Raw genomic sequence first — 21475 nt, 5'->3', positions numbered from 1 at the left:
TACCTTCGTACGTGCATGCACAAAAACAGACGGCGAACATAACAAGAGAAGTTACATCATACTCTGACAACTACCCAACTACAGTGGGATGCAAATCTCCCAAACAGCACCCACAGTGCCAGGTGGTGAAGTGCTGGATTCATCCTACACAGCAGCAGCGATCCCTGGGAATGAAAAGCACGTGGTGAGTGCCGTGGAACCTTTGGGAGGAGGGAAATGTGCCCTGGGGGATTGGGTGGTGCTGAGGGCGGGGTTAGGGTTGTCGGAGGAGGGTGAACCGGCTAAAAGCGGAACGTACACTCACTCGTCCGAAGGAACAACCATGTTTTGATCTTTTTGAGCCTGCATTACTCAGTGAAGCAAAATGACCGCATAGTACAGGTGGCCGCATAATACAAGTTTTCCTGTAACTATAAAAAAAAAATCCCGTTTCCATGGGGACAGAGACGTGAAATTGCAAGAAAAGGTTAAATATTCGAAAAAAGATTGCACAGGATTGTGACCGTGCAGTTTCTTAATAGGTCGGTGCGGCAGAACTCAGAAATGGTGAGGGTGGGAGGGGAGAGAACCGTGGAGGGTGTGCTGTGCGTGCTGTGCGTACCCGGACGGCCTCGGGGGCAGCACGAGCCTGTGTATGTGCGAGGGAGGGGCGGAGCTAAACGCTCCGCAGAGGATGCTCATTGGTCGGCGCCCTGCGGGCTGCCGCGAAATCCCGGTATGGACGTCCCGAACTGGACCACGTCGGTGGACGCGAACGCGACTTGGCGCCGATCCTTCCCTGTCGAACCGGCACGTGTGGTGCAAGCCGCAGCACGTCAGGGACGCGTGCTCGCGGAACGAACGAACGACGAATAAACCGAAGGGGTTTTCGTGCAACCACCGCGGGCGCTCCAGGTGCCACTCTCGTCGCTTCCGCGTTTTGCCTCGTACCGAGTCGCTCACACATATATGCGTCTCCGCGAGTATGTCGCAGAGTTTGGGGGGTGCGGTGCGGGCAGAGGTGGGAGCGAAACTGCAGCGAACAAAGCCCCCGCGGGTCGCTTTCTTGTGGTTAGAGTGCGAGAATAACCGGGCAGGAGCCGTTCGGGAGCTTCTGTTCGGAGGCTGGGAAATCTTTTCCGCCTGGAGTTGGTAAGTCGAACACTTGGTTGGGATTTTTCCTTCATATCGAACCTGCTGTCTCCCCCGAACTCGGTCGGCTCAGTTGTCGCTCGTGGTGTAATGATCTCCCGCCCTTAGTGTATCGAGATGATTCGGATTGGATATGGTATTGCGATGTTGAAGGTAAACGCTGCTGCTTCCGCCAGTGCTGCGCGTCCACTCAATATAGACCGTGCATACCGTGCATACCGTGCTCTGATGTAACTGTTTCTTTGTTCGGCGGACAGCGCCCGTTGTTCATCGTTACATTTGATTAACCGCCCTTGTCAGCACCTTTGTCTGTCCGTGTAACGGACACCCGTTGCTTTTACTATTTTCTATGTTTTATTTTTTAAAATGGACATACTTCCGACAAGAAATCGCGCATTTTAAGGAGCACCATATGCTTTCGTGTTTTGCCGAATGCCTCTTCTTCTTCCTCACTTGTCCTTTATTTTTCCTCTTTTTTGTCTCGTGCCGCAGGCATGGCTGAACCCATGATCATGCCTGTTAACAGCCACGCCATATTCCCCGGAACCGCTGGTCCAGCTGCTTTGTCGTACCCGTACCCGCCGGCCAGGAGCCAGTTCTCCGGGCGACCGTACGGGCACGCGTGCCAGGTGAGCGGGCAGTACCCCTCCTGCCACCCCGGCGCCGCCGGTCGGCTCTGCAAGCCCCACCACGGAGCCGTGGGGCAGGCGGCGGCCCTGGGACACGTCGCCGGGGCGATGCAATCCCACGGCCACCCGCATCACCCTCATCCGCACCACCCGCACCACCAGCACCAGCACCCGCTGCCTCAGCACCACCAACACCCGGGAGCGTTCCTGAGCGGGCAGGGTGGGCATCAGCACCCGGCCGGTCCCGCTTCCGCCACTCTGCAGCAACAGCAAAAAATGGTCGGCTACCCTCTGGGGTCTCCTTACGGCGGCGCGGGGCCCGCCATGCAGGGCTACTACCGGCCCATGTCCACCGGCCTCATGCTGCACCAAGCGACCGGCTTTCCCGGCACGCCGCACGCCTTTGTGGCCTTCCCCAAGGCAGACTCTGTGGACGAGGAGCTCCTGATGTCTGTGGTGCGGGAACTTGGACTGGACCGGGTCCAGGAGCTGCCGGAGCTGTGGTTAGGGCAGGACGAGGTGGATTTCTTGTCCGGAGCCTTTGTGTACGGACAATGAGAGGTCGTCCCTGTGACTCTTTTCGGAGCACGTGCCCAAGACTGGAACCTTTGGGCTTTGGTGTTATTTTCTTATATAAAATAAAATAATTTTAATTGCCGCCATTACGCGGTGTTGAAATTTGTACAGAATGTGACATACTTTTGCCCTTGGTGGACCTGAAATCCCCTTTCCACATCTCACCCACTCCACCCCGTCCGATTGGCGACGAGCGGCCCCTGGTGTTCAATTCCCACCACGTTTCAACTTCCCGCCTTTGGCTTGGGAGAGTTTCTATTCCCGGATCCACGTAGGTAACGCACGAGGGCGTGAATGTGACACGTGCCTTTCATAGAATATCACAACCACTGTAGTGTTTGTTTTTACCGTTGACGTCACTGTGCAGGTCGTGTACCCGTTTTATCTACCCCGTTCTGGGTCTGTTCCCTTTTGAGCGTGGAGTCCGGAGCCAAGACCCCTGGCGTCTGCGCTCGGTGTAGTCCTTCCATTCCCTGCCCGTCACGTCCGTGTTGGTACTTTTATGAACCACTCGCCTACCTGTGGGTATGTAGCACGTAGATTGGAACCTAACCCAATGCTTTCCTTCCACTTCATAGGGTTTGTATTTAGTTTCTAAATTATGAACCACCTGACTGAATAAAGTCTTGATTTTGCACGTCTGTGATCCACTGTTGTGAAGGGGGGTGGTAGTTGTGAGGGCAGAGGGGCACAACCACCACTGACATGCATTTGGTTTTGGTTATTTTCCGATTTACCATACTGTTGCAGAACATTGGTGCTGCCGGAGTGGTTTCTTGGCCGGGGTGATACCATTGCCTTTAATATAGCAGCTGTAGATCGGGCAATAATTAATGTGTTGAAGGTGCTGGCGGTGGCTCGCTTCTTCACGGACACTGCAGGGGATCTTTTAATGTCCACGAACTAATGCCGGGAGACGAGACGTCCAGTATAACATCCACATTTATGCATCACCCTGCCTGTGAAACACCAGGATGGCACTTTATAGGTGCGTTGGAATTTAAATCGACGAGACAGCTTGGAGGTATGTACCTGTAGGTCGAAGCCATTTTGCCCACCCACTTTGAAGACAACTCGAACCAAAGATGAGTATTGTGCCTTTTGGCATTTACTAATCACAAACTTCTCCAAACTGTTTCCTAAAAAAAAAAAAATACTCAAAGGAAATTTGGAACAGCCATATTTCCCACTAAATGAAGCTTTAACATTCCTCCCAGAATACAACATCCATTTTAAGTCCATTTTCCCTGTTAGTGGGGATTAGCCTTCCGGACCTTCTCCATTTTCTGCATCTCCCCTTGTTACCCCCCTTGCCCGCATTTCTTCTTCCACCACCTTCAGCCAAGTCTTTCTCGGTCTTCCCCGTCCTCTACTTCCTTCTACATTAACTTCCATCACTCTTCTCAACCAGTCACTTTCATCCCTCCTCAATACATGACCAAACCATCGCAACCTGTTCCTCTTCACAGCATCAATCACAGGCTCTATTCCCATCATCTTTCGCAATTCATCATTTGTCTTCCTCTCTCAACGATACTCCGCACATCCACCGAACCATTCGCATTTCCACCCTTTCCAGCCTTCGTTGCTGCTCTACGTTCATTACCCATGTCTCGCTCCCATAAATCATAACACTTCTCACACATGCAGCATACACCTTTCCCTTCAGCTTCAAAGACCCTCCCCTCCTCGTCAGCACGCCTCAGTTCCCAAAACTTATTCCAGAATGCAATGCAAAAAGTTCCAGAATGCGATACCAAAACGAGAAAAGAAAAAACGCAAACAGCAATTCATCATCAGAGGCTTTATTTAATATTCAAAAGGAATCCACTGCAAATTGAGCTCAGCCTGCTTGTTGTTGTTTAAGGGTAAGCCGCTTGTCCCTTTCTTCTGCGATTGTCAACCTGATTCCCTTCCCACGTGGGAGGGAAACCCATGCTTTCTGAGCCTGAGGAGAGAAAAAAAACCAGCAGCACACGGACGGTTCATTCAGGAACAGGCATGACGGTCTTGCATGGTAATTGGACACCGACGTGGTGATACACATAAGCACCCAAAGTGGGGCAGACTTCACATGTAGTTCCACATAATGTTGCCATAAAGCTGACAAAAGTAGCAGCTCCCAGCGACCGTCGTGAAACACCTTGCTTTTGGCTCCGATTTGACTGCAGTGGGCACGAGCAGCCCATTGCAGCTTCGATTAGGGCCGACTACCACCTTTGTAAAATTCAGCATACCCCCACCTCCGACTTTAACGACGTTACCCTGAGATACAAAACCACCACAGCACACAAAACCACCACCGAGCAACATGCACCTTCCCGATGACGAAGATGTTTCCAAGACGAGTGGCGAACGTGTTTCCGGCCGTGTCCTTCACGTGAACCACGTCGAAGGAGCCGGGGTGGCGTTCCCTGCTGGTAATGATACCGACCCGACCCAAGTTGGCACCACCGGTCACCATGCACAGATTGCCTGTGAAGGAGGGCAGAGGAGGGAGAGCTGGAAGACTTTCGTGAACACAATGTTTTCAAGGAATGTCCAAGTTGTGACAAAATTAATCTTCGCCTTGATCTCAGTCCCATATCCGCAGGGTCATCCTACAGTCTCCATTGTAAAGTGACATCACAGACCGCTGAATGTGCAGTGTGAGCCACGGGTACCTTACCGGTCTCAAACTTTATGAAGTCCGTGATCTTGCCGTTCTCAAGGTTGACTTGCACAGTATCGTTCTCCTTAATTAGGGGATCAGGGTAGCGGATGGTGCGGGCGTCATGGGTCACGACAAATGGGATTCCTTTGGATGCGACACGACGCTTCCGGATCTTGCATAGCTTGTACTGAGATAAATAAATAAATAAATTAATTAGGATCTTGCAGAGCTTGTACGTAGATAATTTAATTAATAAATAAGGATATTGCATAGCTTGTACTGAGGAGATAAATTAATTAATAAATAAGGATCGTGCATAGCTTGTACTGAGATAAATTAATAAATTAATAAATTAGGATCTTGCAGAGCTTGTACAGAGATAAATTAATAAATAAATAAGGATCTTGCATAGCTTGTACTGAGGAGATAAATTAATAAATAAATAAGGATCTTGCATAGCTTGTACAGAGATAAATTAATAAATAAATAAGGATCTTGCATAGCTTGTACTGAGGAGATAAATTAATAAATAAATAAGGATCGTGCATAGCTTGTACTGAGATAAATTAATAAATTAATAAATTAGGATCTTGCAGAGCTTGTACAGAGATAAATTAATAAATAAATAAGGATCTTGCATAGCTTGTACTGAGGAGATAAATTAATAAATAAATAAGGATCTTGCATAGCTTGTACTGAGGAGATAAATTAATAAATAAATAAGGATCTTTGCATAGCTTGTACTGAGATTAATTAATTAATTAATTAGGATCTTGCAGAGCTTGCACGGAGATAAATAAATAAATAAATAAGGATCTTGCATAGCTTGTACTGAGATAAATTAATAAATTAATAAATTAGGATCTTGCACAGCTTGTACTGAGTAGATAAATTAATAAATAAATTAATTCGGACCTTGCATGGCTTGTACTGAGGAGATAAATAAATAAATAAATAAGGATCTTGCATAGCTTGTACTGAGAAGATAAATTAATAAATAAATTAATTAGGATCTTGCATAGCTTGTACTGAGGAGATAAATAAATAAATAAATTAGGATCTTGCATAGCTTGTACTGAGGAGATAAATTAATAAAGAAATTAATTCGGATCTTGCATGGCTTGTACTGAGATAAATAAATAAATAAATAAATTAGGATCTTGCACGGCTTGTACTGAGGAGATAAATTAATAAATAAATAAATTCGGATCTTGCATAGTTTGTACTGAGGAGATAAATAAATAAATAAATAAGGATCGTGCATAGCTTGTACTGAGATAAATTAATAAATTAATAAATTAGGATCTTGCAGAGCTTGTACAGAGATAAATTAATAAATAAATAAGGATCTTGCATAGCTTGTACTGAGGAGATAAATTAATAAATAAATAAGGATCTTGCATAGCTTGTACTGAGGAGATAAATTAATAAATAAATAAGGATCTTTGCATAGCTTGTACTGAGATTAATTAATTAATTAATTAGGATCTTGCAGAGCTTGCACGGAGATAAATTAATAAATAAATAAGGATCGTGCATAGCTTGTACTGAGATAAATTAATAAATTAATAAATTAGGATCTTGCACAGCTTGTACTGAGGAGATAAATTAATAAATAAATTAATTCGGACCTTGCATGGCTTGTACTGAGGAGATAAATAAATAAATAAATAAGGATCTTGCATAGCTTGTACTGAGAAGATAAATTAATAAATAAATTAATTAGGATCTTGCATAGCTTGTACTGAGGAGATAAATTAATAAAGAAATTAATTCGGATCTTGCATGGCTTGTACTGAGATAAATAAATAAATTAATTAATTAGGATCTTGCACGGCTTGTACTGAGGAGATAAATTAATAAATAAATAAATTCGGATCTTGCATAGTTTGTACGGAGGAGATAAATAAATAAATAAATAAATTCGGATCTTGCGCGGTTTGTACCGAGGAGATAAATTAATAAATAAATTAATTCCGATCTTGCACGGCTTGTACTGAGGATAAATTAATAAATAAATAAATTCGGATCTTGCATAGCTTGTACGGAGGAGATAAATTAATAAATAAATAAATTCGGATCTTGCATAGCTTGTACGGAGGAGATAAATTAATAAATAAATAAATTCGGATCTTGCATAGCTTGTACGGAGGAGATAAATTAATAAATAAATAAATTCCGATCTTGCATGGCTTGTACTGAGATAAATTAATAAATAAATAAATTCGGATCTTGCATAGCTTGTACGGAGGAGATAAATTAAAAAATAAATTAATTCGGATCTTGCATAGCTTGTACTGAGGAGATAAATTAATAAATTAATTCCGATCTTGCATGGCTTGTACGGAGGAGATAAATTAATTAATTAATTAGGATCTTGCAGAGCTTGCACGGAGATAAATTAATAAATAAATAAGGATCTTGCATAGCTTGTACTGAGATAAATTAATAAATTAGGATCTTGCACAGCTTGTACTGAGGAGATAAATTAATAAATAAATTAATTCGGACCTTGCATGGCTTGTACTGAGGAGATAAATAAATAAATAAATAAGGATCTTGCATAGCTTGTACTGAGAAGATAAATTAATAAATAAATTAATTAGGATCTTGCATAGCTTGTACTGAGGAGATAAATTAATAAATTAATTCCGATCTTGCATGGCTTGTACGGAGGAGATAAATTAATAAATAAATTAATTGGGATCTTGCATGGCTTGTACGGAGGAGATAAATTAATAAATAAAGAAATTAGGATCTTGCATAGCTTGTACCGAGGAGATAAATTAATTCGGATCTTGCACGGCTTGTACTGAGGAGATAAATAAATAAATAAATAAATTCCAATCTTGCATGGCTTGTAGAGGAGATAAATTAATAACCACCTTTAGAGGCCATTTTGCGGGGGTTGGCCTTTTTCGGGCACCGTGGTTGTTGTTGTTTTTTTGGTCCCCTTTTTGAAGCAATGTTTTACGGCCGGATGCCCTTCCTGACGCCAACCCTTTTTGCCGCCTTTAACGACAAACAGGGAATTACCAGTGAACTGGTACTCAATTAGCCGACCTCGGAAGGATGACAGGCTGAGTCAACCCCCCTGGCGTTAATTCAGCGATTGACCGGGATTCGAACCCAGGATCCTAGGATCCTAGGATCCTAAGCCGGCACCCTAGCCACTAGCCCAACACCAGGGTTAGGAGATAAATTAATAAATAAATTAATTCGGATCTTGCATAGCTTGTACGGAGGAGATAAATTAATAAATAAACTAATTCGGATCTTGCATAGCCTGTACTGAGGAGATAAATTAATAAATAAATTAATTCGGATCTTGCATAGCTGGGTCCCTGGTGTTGGGCTAGCGGCTAGGGTGCCGGCTTAGGATCCTAGGATCCTGGGTTCGAATCTCGGTCGATCGCCGAATTAACGCCAGGGGGGTTGACTCAGCCTGTCATCCTTCCGAGGTCGGCTAATTGAGTACCAGCTCACTGGTAATTCCCTGTTTGTCGTTGAAGGCGGCAAAAAGGGTTGGCGTCAGGAAGGGCATCCGGCCGTAAAACATTGCTTCAAAAAGGGGACCAAAAAACAACAACTACCACGGTCCCCGAAAAGGCCAACCCCCGCTTTGCGGGGAAAAATGGCCTCTAAACGGTGGTTTGCATAGCTTGTACTGAGGAGATAAATTAAGTAATTAATTAAAGAGGGTTAAATTTGAAGAAAATAAATTAGAAGTCTTCGCCGGCATCACCGTCCAGGTTTGTGACCACACGAGCGAATGAAAGTAAAGGTGCACACTCACCTTCGCCTCCTCGGCGGTGATGCGGTGGATGGCAAAGCGGCCCTTCGTGTCATAGATCAGGCGGAAGTTCTCGGACGTCTTGTCGATGGTGATGACGTCTGCAACGAGTGCACAGTATCAGAACTGCTTGCTACAAGGAGTTGGTTGGACGGGGACTTCAATCATGAGGTGCTCGATATTAAAAAATAACAAGTTCTAACAAAGAAAACCAACTATGTCAGTTCATCATGTTACCAACAAGCCATAGGGTAAATTGGCATTTGGTGACGGTGTCAGAATCATCTATTTTGGCATCAAAAAGGCTGCTCGGGGCACAGGCAGCACAGAACATGCTTGTGCAGCCATTTTGCAAGTTGTTCCTTCGCTAAATAAATAAAACTAAGCAAGCTTCTCCCTCTAACAGCTCCTTACCCATGAATCCAGCAGGGTACGTGATGTCCGTACGAACTTTGCCATCGATCTTGATGAGGCGCTGCATGCAAATCTTCTTCACCTCATCGTAAGTCAGCGCGTACCTGAGCCTGTTGCGGAGGAAGATGATGAGCGGGAGGCATTCACGCAGCTTGTGAGGACCAGTGGAGGGTCTCGGAGCCTGCAAGAAGACGCAGGCCAGACAATAAGTGAAAATACCCAGAAAGCCTACTTGTGCGGCCATATATATATGTATATTGGACACCTGCGAGCAAACATCACCTTTACAACCAAACGTCACAACAGTCTGAATCTAAATAACGACCACGCCCTACAGGTTCACAGCTTTTCATCCACAGCACAAGCACACCATCCACCTGGATACGCTTTCTGAACACATCCTAACCGCACAAAGCGATTTCAAATCATCGCCAATCGGATTTTCCAAATGTACCATCATCTTCTTCTTCACTTCTAGCCTGTCTTGTAAGTTCCGACCATCGATTACATCAAAAAACATTTTTTAGAGGGCCTACTCGGCGTTTTTCTTTTTAAACAAGATTAAATTTATCCTGAAGTATTAAAATGGATAAACACTTGCAGCATCAATCACAACGTGTTCTTTTAAAAGCCAATGACGATTATTCCCTACCAATCCGTCCAATATGTGACTCCAGTTGAAAATTAGTCCTCACTGATATCCCAGGTTACCTCGTGTGTCCAACCGTAAAACACCTGGCATAGACAACAGGTGTACCAAGCAAATACCGAGGGGAGACTTCATTTTGGATTCGTGCACCTTCTCCAAAGGCAAAGGTCACGAAGATCAATGAAACGTGATTTCAGTCCGAGTTCTCTTCATTCATTCCACACTAGACCAAAGGATAACGGTTTTTTCCTTTTTTTTTGCATACAAGATCGAGGCTCCTGAAAGAGCCAACATTAATAATCACACACAAAAAAAAATCTAACCGACACATAAAACATATAATAAGGGGAGCGGTAGACAAGATGGGGAGAGAGGGGGAAGGACACAAATACAACATTTGAGAGCAGGGACATCGGGAGATCTGTGGGAGGGAGAGGGCTTGGGGGGAGATGGGAGAGGGCTTGGGGGGAGGTGGGAGAGGGCTTGGGGGGAGGTGGGAGAGGGCTTGTGGGGAGGTGGGAGAGGTATAAAGCATTTGGACACCTAATATTACCTATATTATGTAATATTAGGCATATATTATGTGATAACTGATATAAAGGTGTAACTGTAATATGCTCATAAGACATATTACAAACCAGCTCTCGCCTTATTGATCGTTCGAATAACTAAGGAAAGGCTGGAGGTTCTGATCGACTCACGAAGACTCCTGTGAGCTTGTCCAGCATCCAGTGCTTGGGCGCAGCCAAGCGCTTCAAATGCTTCTTCGGGCCTCGGGCCTACACAAGTCAGTCAGAGAAAGAGGATTTGAAAATAAAAATTAATAATCGAAACGAGCACAAAAAAGGTCGCACAACACGAAAGGTATGAATTGTGTTTAAACATCACCTATGGCGCTGCCACGTTGGCTCAAACAAGGCCCGACGAGATAAAAACGATTGGAATAACACAAAGCGCACACATGAATGTGGAATCCGTACACCTAACAGCGAAATAAACAACAATCTACACGAGTGACGTTTAAAAAGACAACAAACGAGCCGATGAAAGCGGATTGCGCGAGAGGTCGGCGAAAGCACTCACCATGTTGGCGCCCCGGGAAGAAAAGAGAGATCGCTCTCCCACAATGCACCGCTTCCCCGGAAACGAACGTAAAACTCGCCACGAATATTAATTTTATCATTTGGAAGGCACTTTACCACAGATTTTTATTTTTTTATAACCGCAAAAATATTTATTAAAGCGACACTCGCGATTTTTCCTTTGGAGTATTAAACGATATAAAAACAAGATGAGGTGAAAATGCAAGAGTATGTACCGTTTCAACCTTGTGTGCTCATATTTGCTATTATACTTGTTATATTTCAGCAAACTACACTTCTTTTCGTGGCTTACATTTATTCCACTAAGTTGTACTGAAAATCAATTTTTTTTAGAAACGGTGCGATTCGGCGGATGGGCGGAGTCTCGACTTCCCTTGGGCGGTGTATAAAATTTCGGTGGGCGGAGCGTTCAGTTGCAGTGGGCGGAATCTTATTAGAATGTGGGCGTGGCCTTCATTTTTAACTTTAGTGGAAATTGTTTGTCTATATATATCTAGTGTTCTCGTCATTCCAGCACAAAGTAGAATAATTCCTCGTGCACAATGCCGTGCATTGAAGCCGATAATTATATGAATATAATTATGACTCACTAATACCGTATTTATCACAACAAAGAGGGAAATAGCATTTGAAAGGTTGAAAACACTGCGTGACGTCACATCAATCTGGCCATGAAAATATATGCTGTAAATGTACTGAATTTAAAATATTGTTTTGACAAAACTGAAAACACTTTATTATCTTCTGAAAATGGAGGGAAGTAAGGTTGGCCCTTTTATGGATATATTTGTACATTGAGAAACAGTTCCAAACCGTATAAGGAATGCATCAAAAGTTTTGATAGCAAAGAACACGTTGTCCTGACCAGGCCCGTACTCGTACTGTATTTATAGATAAAGGTTGTTGTGCTTGATAAGGAATTCTTCCTTTCGATGTGGCCCTGATCCGCATGATCCAGCTCAGTTACTTAATATATCCACACAATATGTAACATCTGCTCTTCCAAGAGCCTGGATACTTGGATAAAAACAAGTAAAGTTTGAGTAATCAGTACTTACTTGGTCTGTTTGTTGTCTGCCGAGCACACTTACAGTAAAGTTTGAGTACTCTGTACTTACTTGGTGTTTGTTGTCTCCCGAGCACACTTACAGTAAAGTTTGAGTACTCTGTACTTACTTGGTCTGTTTGTTGTCTTCCTAGCACACTTACAGTAAAGTTTGAGTACTCTGTACTTACTTGGTGTTTGTTGTCTCCCTAGCACACTTACAGTAAAGTTTGAGTACTCTGTACTTACTTGGTCTGTTTGTTGTCTTCCTAGCACACTTACAGTAAAGTTTGAGTACTCTGTACTTACTTGGTCTGTTTGTTGTCTTCCTAGCACACTTACAGTAAAGTTTGAGTACTCTGTACTTACTTGGTCTGTTTGTTGTCTCCCTAGCACACTTACAGTAAAGTTTGAGTACTCTGTACTTACTTGGTCTGTTTGTTGTCTCCCGAGCACACTTACAGTAAAGTTTGAGTACTCTGTACTTACTTGGTCTGTTTGTTGTCTTCCTAGCACACTTACAGTAAAGTTTGAGTACTCTGTACTTACTTGGTCTGTTTGTTGTCTTCCTAGCACACTTACAGTAAAGTTTGAGTACTCTGTACTTACTTGGTCTGATTGTTGTCTTCCTAGCACACTTACAGTAAAGTTTGAGTACTCTGTACTTACTTGGTCTGTTTGTTGTCTCCCTAGCACACTTAAAGTAAAGTTTGAGTACTCTGTACTTACTTGGTCTGTTTGTTGTCTTCCTAGCACACTTACAGTAAAGTTTGAGTACTCTGTACTTACTTGGTCTGTTTGTTGTCTCCCTAGCACACTTACAGTAAGTTTGAGTACTCTGTACTTACTTGGTCTGTTTGTTGTCTCCCTAGCACACTTACAGTAAAGTTTGAGTACTCTGTACTTACTTGGTCTGTTTGTTGTCTTCCTAGCACACTTACAGTAAAGTTTGAGTACTCTGTACTTACTTGGTCTGTTTGTTGTCTTCCTAGCACACTTACAGTAAAGTTTGAGTACTCTGTACTTACTTGGTCTGTTTGTTGTCTCCCTAGCACACTTACAGTAAAGTTTGAGTACTCTGTACTTACTTGGTCTGTTTGTTGTCTCCCGAGCACACTTACAGTAAAGTTTGAGTACTCTGTACTTACTTGGTCTGTTTGTTGTCTTCCTAGCACACTTACAGTAAAGTTTGAGTACTCTGTACTTACTTGGTCTGTTTGTTGTCTTCCTAGCACACTTACAGTAAAGTTTGAGTACTCTGTACTTACTTGGTCTGATTGTTGTCTTCCTAGCACACTTAAAGTAAAGTTTGAGTACTCTGTACTTACTTGGTCTGTTTGTTGTCTCCCTAGCACACTTACAGTAAAGTTTGAGTACTCTGTACTTACTTGGTCTGTTTGTTGTCTCCCGAGCACACTTACAGTAAAGTTTGAGTACTCTGTACTTACTTGGTCTGTTTGTTGTCTCCCTAGCACACTTACAGTAAAGTTTGAGTACTCTGTACTTACTTGGTCTGTTTGTTGTCTCCCTAGCACACTTACAGTAAAGTTTGAGTACTCTGTACTTACTTGGTCTGTTTGTTGTCTTCCTAGCACACTTAAAGTAAAGTTTGAGTACTCTGTACTTACTTGGTCTGTTTGTTGTCTTCCTAGCACACTTACAGTAAAGTTTGAGTACTCTGTACTTACTTGGTCTGTTTGTTGTCTCCCTAGCACACTTACAGTAAAGTTTGAGTACTCTGTACTTACTTGGTCTGTTTGTTGTCTTCCTAGCACACTTACAGTAAAGTTTGAGTACTCTGTACTTACTTGGTCTGTTTGTTGTCTCCCGAGCACACTTAAAGTAAAGTTTGAGTACTCTGTACTTACTTGGTCTGTTTGTTGTCTCCCGAGCACACTTAAAGTAAAGTTTGAGTACTCTGTACTTACTTGGTCTGTTTGTTGTCTCCCGAGCACACTTAAAGTAAAGTTTGAGTACTCTGTACTTACTTGGTCTGTTTGTTGTCTTCCTAGCACACTTACAGTAAAGTTTGAGTACTCTGTACTTACTTGGTCTGTTTGTTGTCTCCCTAGCACACTTACAGTAAAGTTTGAGTACTCTGTACTTACTTGGTCTGTTTGTTGTCTCCCGAGCACACTTACAGTAAAGTTTGAGTACTCTGTACTTACTTGGTCTGTTTGTTGTCTCCCTAGCACACTTACAGTAAAGTTTGAGTACTCTGTACTTACTTGGTCTGTTTGTTGTCTTCCTAGCACACTTACAGTAAAGTTTGAGTACTCTGTACTTACTTGGTCTGTTTGTTGTCTCCCTAGCACACTTACAGTAAAGTTTGAGTACTCTGTACTTACTTGGTCTGTTTGTTGTCTTCCTAGCACACTTACAGTAAAGTTTGAGTACTCTGTACTTACTTGGTCTGTTTGTTGTCTCCCGAGCACACTTACAGTAAAGTTTGAGTACTCTGTACTTACTTGGTCTGTTTGTTGTCTCCCAAGCACACTTACAGTAAAGTTTGAGTACTCTGTACTTACTTGGTCTGTTTGTTGTCTCCCGAGCACACTTACAGTAAAGTTTGAGTACTCTGTACTTACTTGGTCTGTTTGTTGTCTTCCTAGCACACTTACAGTAAAGTTTGAGTACTCTGTACTTACTTGGTCTGTTTGTTGTCTTCCTAGCACACTTACAGTAAAGTTTGAGTACTCTGTACTTACTTGGTCTGTTTGTTGTCTCCCAAGCACACTTAAAGTAAAGTTTGAGTACTCTGTACTTACTTGGTCTGTTTGTTGTCTTCCTAGCACACTTACAGTAAAGTTTGAGTACTCTGTACTTACTTGGTCTGTTTGTTGTCTCCCGAGCACACTTACAGTAAAGTTTGAGTACTCTGTACTTACTTGGTCTGTTTGTGTCTCCCGAGCACACTTACAGTAAAGTTTGAGTACTCTGTACTTACTTGGTCTGTTTGTTGTCTCCGGAGCACACTTACAGTAAAGTTTGAGTACTCTGTACTTACTTGATCTGTTTGTTGTCTCCGGAGCACACTTACAGTAAAGTTTGAGTACTCTGTACTTACTTGATCTGTTTGTTGTCTCCCTCGCACACTTAAAGTAAAGTTTGAGTACTCTGTACTTACTTGGTCTGTTTGTTGTCTCCCAAGCACACTTAAAGTAAAGTTTGAGTACTCTGTACTTACTTGGTCTGTTTGTTGTCTCCCGAGCACACTTAAAGTAAAGTTTGAGTACTCTGTACTTACTTGGTCTGTTTGTTGTCTCCCAAGCACACTTAAAGTAAAGTTTGAGTACTCTGTACTTACTTGGTCTGTTTGTTGTCTTCCTAGCACACTTAAAGTAAAGTTTGAGTACTCTGTACTTACTTGGTCTGTTTGTTGTCTCCCGAGCACACTTACAGTAAAGTTTGAGTACTCTGTACTTACTTGGTCTGTTTGTTGTCTCCCGAGCACACTTACAGTAAAGTTTGAGTACTCTGTACTTACTTGGTCTGTTTGTTGTCTCCCGAGCACACTTACAGTAAAGTTTGAGTACTCTGTACTTACTTGGTCTGTTTGTGTCTCCCTCGCACACTTACAGTAAAGTTTGAGTACTCTGTACTTACTTGGTCTGTTTGTTGTCTCCCGAGCACACTTAAAGTAAAGTTTGAGTACTCTGTACTTACTTGGTCTGTTTGTTGTCTCCCGAGCACACTTACAGTAAAGTTTGAGTACTCTGTACTTACTTGGTCTGTTTGTTGTCTCCCGAGCACACTTACAGTAAAGTTTGAGTACTCTGTACTTACTTGGTCTGTTTGTTGTCTCCCGAGCACACTTAAAGTAAAGTTTGAGTACTCTGTACTTACTTGATCTGTTTGTTGTCTCCCGAGCACACTTACAGTAAAGTTTGAGTACTCTGTACTTACTTGGTCTGTTTGTTGTCTCCCGAGCACACTTAAAGTAAAGTTTGAGTACTCTGTACTTACTTGGTCTGTTTGTTGTCTCCCGAGCACACTTAAAGTAAAGTTTGAGTATTCTGTACTTACTTGGTCTGTTTGTTGTCTCCCGAGCACACTTACAGTAAAGTTTGAGTACTCTGTACTTACTTGGTCTGTTTGTTGTCTCCCGAGCACACTTACAGTAAAGTTTGAGTACTCTGTACTTACTTGGTCTGTTTGTTGTCTCCCGAGCACACTTACAGTAAAGTTTGAGTACTCTGTACTTACTTGGTCTGTTTGTTGTCTCCCTAGCACACTTACAGTAAAGTTTGAGTACTCTGTACTTACTTGGTCTGTTTGTTGTCTCCCGAGCACACTTACAGTAAAGTTTGAGTACTCTGTACTTACTTGGTCTGTTTGTTGTCTCCCGAGCACACTTACAGTAAAGTTTGAGTACTCTGTACTTACTTGGTCTGTTTGTTGTCTCCCGAGCACACTTACAGTAAAGTTTGAGTACTCTGTACTTACTTGGTCTGTTTGTTGTCTCCCGAGCACACTTACAGTAAAGTTTGAGTACTCTGTACTTACTTGGTCTGTTTGTTGTCTCCCGAGCACACTTACAGTAAAGTTTGAGTACTCTGTACTTACTTGGTCTGTTTGTTGTCTCCCGAGCACACTTACAGTAAAGTTTGAGTACTCTGTACTTACTTGGTCTGTTTGTTGTCTCCCGAGCACACTTAAAGTAAAGTTTGAGTATTTTATACTTCGTTGTTCTGTTAGTTTACAGTTGTTAGTTTGAGTTAGTGCTGTTAGTTCGTCGTTCTGTTAAACGTTTCCCAGTGTGTACCCTGGTCAGAATAGGTACACCGTATCCCTGCGTGTCGTAAGAGACGACTAAGAGGGTTGGCGTCAGGAAGGGCATCCGGCCATAAAAACATTGCCTCAAAAAGAGAACCATGACAATTACAACTACATAAATGGAGAAGCTTGTCATGGGGACCGCAAGGCTAACCCCCACTCTAGCAGGGAAAATGGCCTTAAAATGCATGTTGTTGTTGTTGTTGTTCTGTTAGTTGTTCCCCTCGCACACTTAAAGTAAAGTTTGAGAGCTCTTTAACAGCTGGCTCAGGAACCCAGGTTCCAATCTCATATATCATGCGTTTGTTCGTTATCCACTAATGTCCTTGACTATTAACTACGACAACTTTTGTTGTTGAAATTTGCCCGAAGCAAGGAGGAAAAGTAGTCCATGTGAAGGGCTACTGGGAAAAATAAGAAGAGGGAAAAAAAAATCGACTTTTGTAACAACTCCAATTTTTTTCACTTTGTGGGATTGGCTGGGGAATGTTTTTGACTCGTGTTTCTCCAACCATCAAATTGCGAATTAGAGCCAAGGTGGCCTCCACAGGCATCCGCCGACTGCACAACCTTCATCGTGCAAGGTCTTTCCTTGGCCAACCCGAACTGATGTCAACATGCATTTGCAGCTTCATGGAGTATTGCAGTACTGCTCCCCCATTTGGGCCGGAGCACCTGCCTCTCACTCAGTAGCTGCCATGCCTGGTGCCATGGAAAGCAATTCCCTCAAAATCATTGGGATGTCTCGCGACGAAGCTCTTCACATCGCAGGCAGGTTGGCGACCTCTGCATTCTATTACCTGTTTTGGTGTTGCACTCTCCGCCCTCTCTTGGTTCCGTCCCTTGCAGCTTTCCAAATTTGGGCACACGGTCTGCCAATAACCCTCTTCTTGTTAAACTCCCAAAATCCAGGCTCTGACGTTCGATCGAAGGTGATTTGGGCAGGAATGTGGAACTTGTTCAGGTATCCCCGAGTTTTTTTCCCCGAAATGGATGTAAAACAGGTGCATTTATGACTCACAGGTGTGTTGTTCCTGCTCTTCCATGAACCTGCCGCTGACAGTCCTGCTACGTCTTGGGATACTTTGATTGTTGGTAAAATGAAGTTACTAACCCTTCCTCATTTTCGTTCTTCGACACGCGTCTCCGTTGTATTGTGATACCTGGAATCCTTTCCTCAATTTCTACGCATCACTCGCGACCATGACCCGCAGGTGATGAACCTTTGGGTTGTACAGGAAGGATCAAGATGGAGCTTTCACTTTTAATTGCGCAATCCTGGAATGACCCCATGATGACGTAGTCGGAAATTTTACGCATTCTTCCCCAAATCGAATGCTTTGGGATTTTTTTTCCCTTTTAGCTTTTTCATGATCTCGTTTGTGAATTCCTCCTTTGCCCCACGTGCCTCTCCTCCCTCCGCCCCCGCCCCCCATTTATTGACACTGCTTTCTATATTTAGACCTCTATGGGTGACAGCTTTGTGATGTGAATGAGTTGTGTGTTTTCAACATTTGTAGATTTAGAATGAATACATCGAGGAATTTATATTCGGGGTGGCAGGATGGCATCGAGATGTGCACACACACCTCTGAGCTGTCTAGCCTGGGTTCGAATCCAGCCCACATCCACTATAAACCATACCATCTAATACAAACTATAAACCCAGCTGTAAACTACCATAAACCATACCATAGCATCTACCATAAGCATACCATAAGCATATAAACCATACCATCTAATACAAACTATAAACCCAGCTATAAACCACCATAAACCATACCATACCATCTACCATAAGCATACCATAACCATACCATAAGCATATAAACCATACCATCTAATACAAACTATAAACTATAAAACCAGCTATAAACCACCATAAACCATCTACCATAACCCTACCATAAGCATATAAACCATACCATCTAATACAAACTATAAACTATAAAACCAGCTATAAACCACCATAAACCATACCATACCATCTACCATAACCCTACCATAAGCATATAAACCATACCATCTAATACAAACTATAAACCCAGCTGTAAACTACCATAAACCATACCATACCATCTACCATAAGCATACCATAAGCATATAAACCATACCATCTAATACAAACTATAAACCCAGCTATAAACCACCATAAACCATACCATACCATCTACCATAAGCATACCATAACCATACCATAAGCATATAAACCATACCATCTAATACAAACTATAAACTATAAAACCAGCTATAAACCACCATAAACCATACCATACCATCTACCATAACCCTACCATAAGCATATAAACCATACCATCTAATACAAACTATAAACCCAGCTGTAAACTACCATAAACCATACCATACCATCTACCATAAGCATACCATCTAATACAAACTATAAACTATAAACCCAGCTATAAACCACCATAAACCATACCATACCATCTACCATAAGCATACCATAACCATACCATAAGCATATAAACCATACCATCTAATACAAACTATAAACTATAAAACCAGCTATAAACCACCATAAACCATACCATACCATCTACCATAACCCTACCATAAGCATATAAACCATACCATCTAATACAAACTATAAACCCAGCTGTAAACTACCATAAACCATACCATACCATCTACCATAAGCATACCATAAGCATATAAACCATACCATCTAATACAAACTATAAACTATAAACCCAGCTATAAACCACCATAAACCATACCATACCATCTACCATAAGCATACCATAAGCATATAAACCATACCATCTAATACAAACTATAAACCCAGCTGTAAACTACCATAAACCATACCATACCATCTACCATAAGCATATAAACCATACCATCAAATACAAACTATAAACCCAGCTGTAAACTACCATAAACCATACCATACCATCTACCATAAGCATACCATAAGCATATAAACCATACCATCAAATACAAACTATAAACCCAGCTGTAAACTACCATAAACCATACCATACCATCTACCATAAGCATACCATAAGCATATAAACCATACCATCAAATACAAACTATAAACCCAGCTGTAAACTACCATAAACCATACCATACCATCTACCATAAGCATACCATAAGGATATAAACCATACCATCTAATACAAACTATAAACCCAGCTGTAAACTACCATAAACCATACCATACCATCTACCATAAGCATACCATAAGGATATAAACCATACCATCTAATACAAACTATAAACCCAGCTGTAAACTACCATAAACCATACCATACCATCTACCATAAGCATACCATAAGGATATAAACCATACCATCTAATACAAACTATAAACCCAGCTGTAAACTACCATAAACCATACCACACCATCTACCATAAGCATACCATAAGGATATAAACCATACCATCTAATACAAACTATAAACCCAGCTGTAAACTACCATAAACCATACCATACCATCTACCATAAGCATACCATAAGCATATAAACCATACCATCTAATACAAACTATAAACCCAGCTGTAAACTACCATAAACCATACCATACCATCTACCATAAGCATACCATAAGGATATAAACCATACCATCTAATACAAACTATAAACCCAGCTGTAAACTACCATAAACCATACCATACCATCTACCATAAGCATACCATAAGCATATAAACCATACCATCTAATACAAACTATAAACCCAGCTGTAAACTACCATAAACCATACCATACCATCTACCATAAGCATACCATAAGGATATAAACCATACCATCTAATACAAACTATAAACCCAGCTGTAAACTACCATAAACCATACCATACCATCTACCATAAGCATACCATAAGCATATAAACCACACCATCTACTAAAAAAAAAGAATGATCGTTTTAAGGCCATTTTCCCCGCTAGAGCGGGGGTTAGCCTTGCGGGCCCCATGACAATCATGGTTCCCTGTTTGAGGCAATGTTTTTATGGCCGGATGCCCTTCCTGACGCCAACCCTTGGTCACGCTCTTACGATGCGCAGGGATACGGTGTACCTCTTCTAAACCAGGGTACACACCGTGATCATTCATCCCAGCAAGCTGGGACTCAATTTGCCGATCTCGGAAGGATGGCAGGCTGAGTCAACCCCCCTGGCGTTAATTCAGCGATCGATCGGGATTCGAACCCAGGATCCGAGGATCCCAAACCGGCACCCTAACCACTAAGCCAACGCCAGGCATATTTTGCACCATAACCATACCATACCATCTACCATAAGCATACCATAACCATACCATAAGCATACCATAAGCATATAAACCATACCATCTACGATAAACTATAAACCAAGCTATAAACCACCATAAACCATACCATACCATCTACCATAAGCATACCATAACCATATAAACCATACCATCTATGATAAACTATAAACCAAGCTATAAACCACCATAAACCATACCATACCATCTACCATAACCATACCATAAGCATATAAACCATACCATCTACTATAAACTATAAACTATAAACCCAGCTATAAACCACCATAAACCATACCATACCATCTACCATAAGCATACCATAACCATACCATAAGCATATAAACCATACCATCTACGATAAACTATAAACCAAGCTATAAACCACCATAAACCATACCATACCATCTACCATAACCATACCATAAGCATATAAACCACACCATTTTTTTTT

At 42.2% G+C, this 21475-nt stretch overlaps 1 protein-coding gene, 1 long non-coding RNA gene and 1 other non-coding gene across 3 annotated transcripts; 1 reads left to right on the top strand and 2 right to left on the bottom strand.

The window, feature by feature from the left end:
• The first annotated feature begins 704 nt into the window (after nt 1–704).
• Nucleotides 705–2973, top strand: LOC144888881 (uncharacterized). Its single transcript, XR_013621444.1, has 2 exons — nt 705–1131; nt 1624–2973. It is a non-coding gene; the product is annotated as an uncharacterized LOC144888881 (long non-coding RNA).
• A 1152-nt stretch (nt 2974–4125) lies between these two features.
• Nucleotides 4126–10994, bottom strand: LOC137439801 (small ribosomal subunit protein eS4, Y). The gene is made up of 7 exons (XM_068135902.2): nt 10929–10994; nt 10547–10624; nt 9197–9377; nt 8786–8883; nt 5005–5176; nt 4654–4811; nt 4126–4284 (listed from the first exon to the last, which is right to left on the bottom strand). The coding sequence occupies exons 1-7, from the start codon at nt 10929–10931 to the stop codon at nt 4180–4182; spliced, it is 795 nt and encodes a 264-aa protein (XP_067992003.1). The 5' UTR covers nt 10932–10994; the 3' UTR covers nt 4126–4179.
• On the bottom strand, nt 4409–4547 carry LOC137411515 (small nucleolar RNA SNORA16B/SNORA16A family). Its single transcript, XR_010981346.1, has one exon. It is a non-coding gene; the product is annotated as a small nucleolar RNA SNORA16B/SNORA16A family (small nucleolar RNA).
• Nucleotides 10995–21475: the final 10481 nt, after the last annotated feature.

This window comes from Myxine glutinosa, chromosome 14 (assembly GCF_964187855.1).
Source record: "Myxine glutinosa chromosome 14, kmMyxGlut1.1, whole genome shotgun sequence".
NCBI classification, from domain to species: domain Eukaryota; kingdom Metazoa; phylum Chordata; class Myxini; order Myxiniformes; family Myxinidae; genus Myxine; species Myxine glutinosa.
Note: the sequence above shows the minus strand (reverse complement) of the source record. Positions and strands in the feature narration are given on the sequence as shown.

Bases quoted from the DNA above. Each gene is read 5' to 3' on its own strand.
- LOC137439801 (XM_068135902.2), bottom strand. The intron at 8,884-9,196 runs GTAAGGAGCTGT...CACTCGTTGCAG, and splicing joins GTACCCTGCTGGATTCATGG to ACGTCATCACCATCGACAAG. The intron at 4,812-5,004 runs GTAAGGTACCCG...CCTCCTTCACAG, and splicing joins CTTCATAAAGTTTGAGACCG to GCAATCTGTGCATGGTGACC.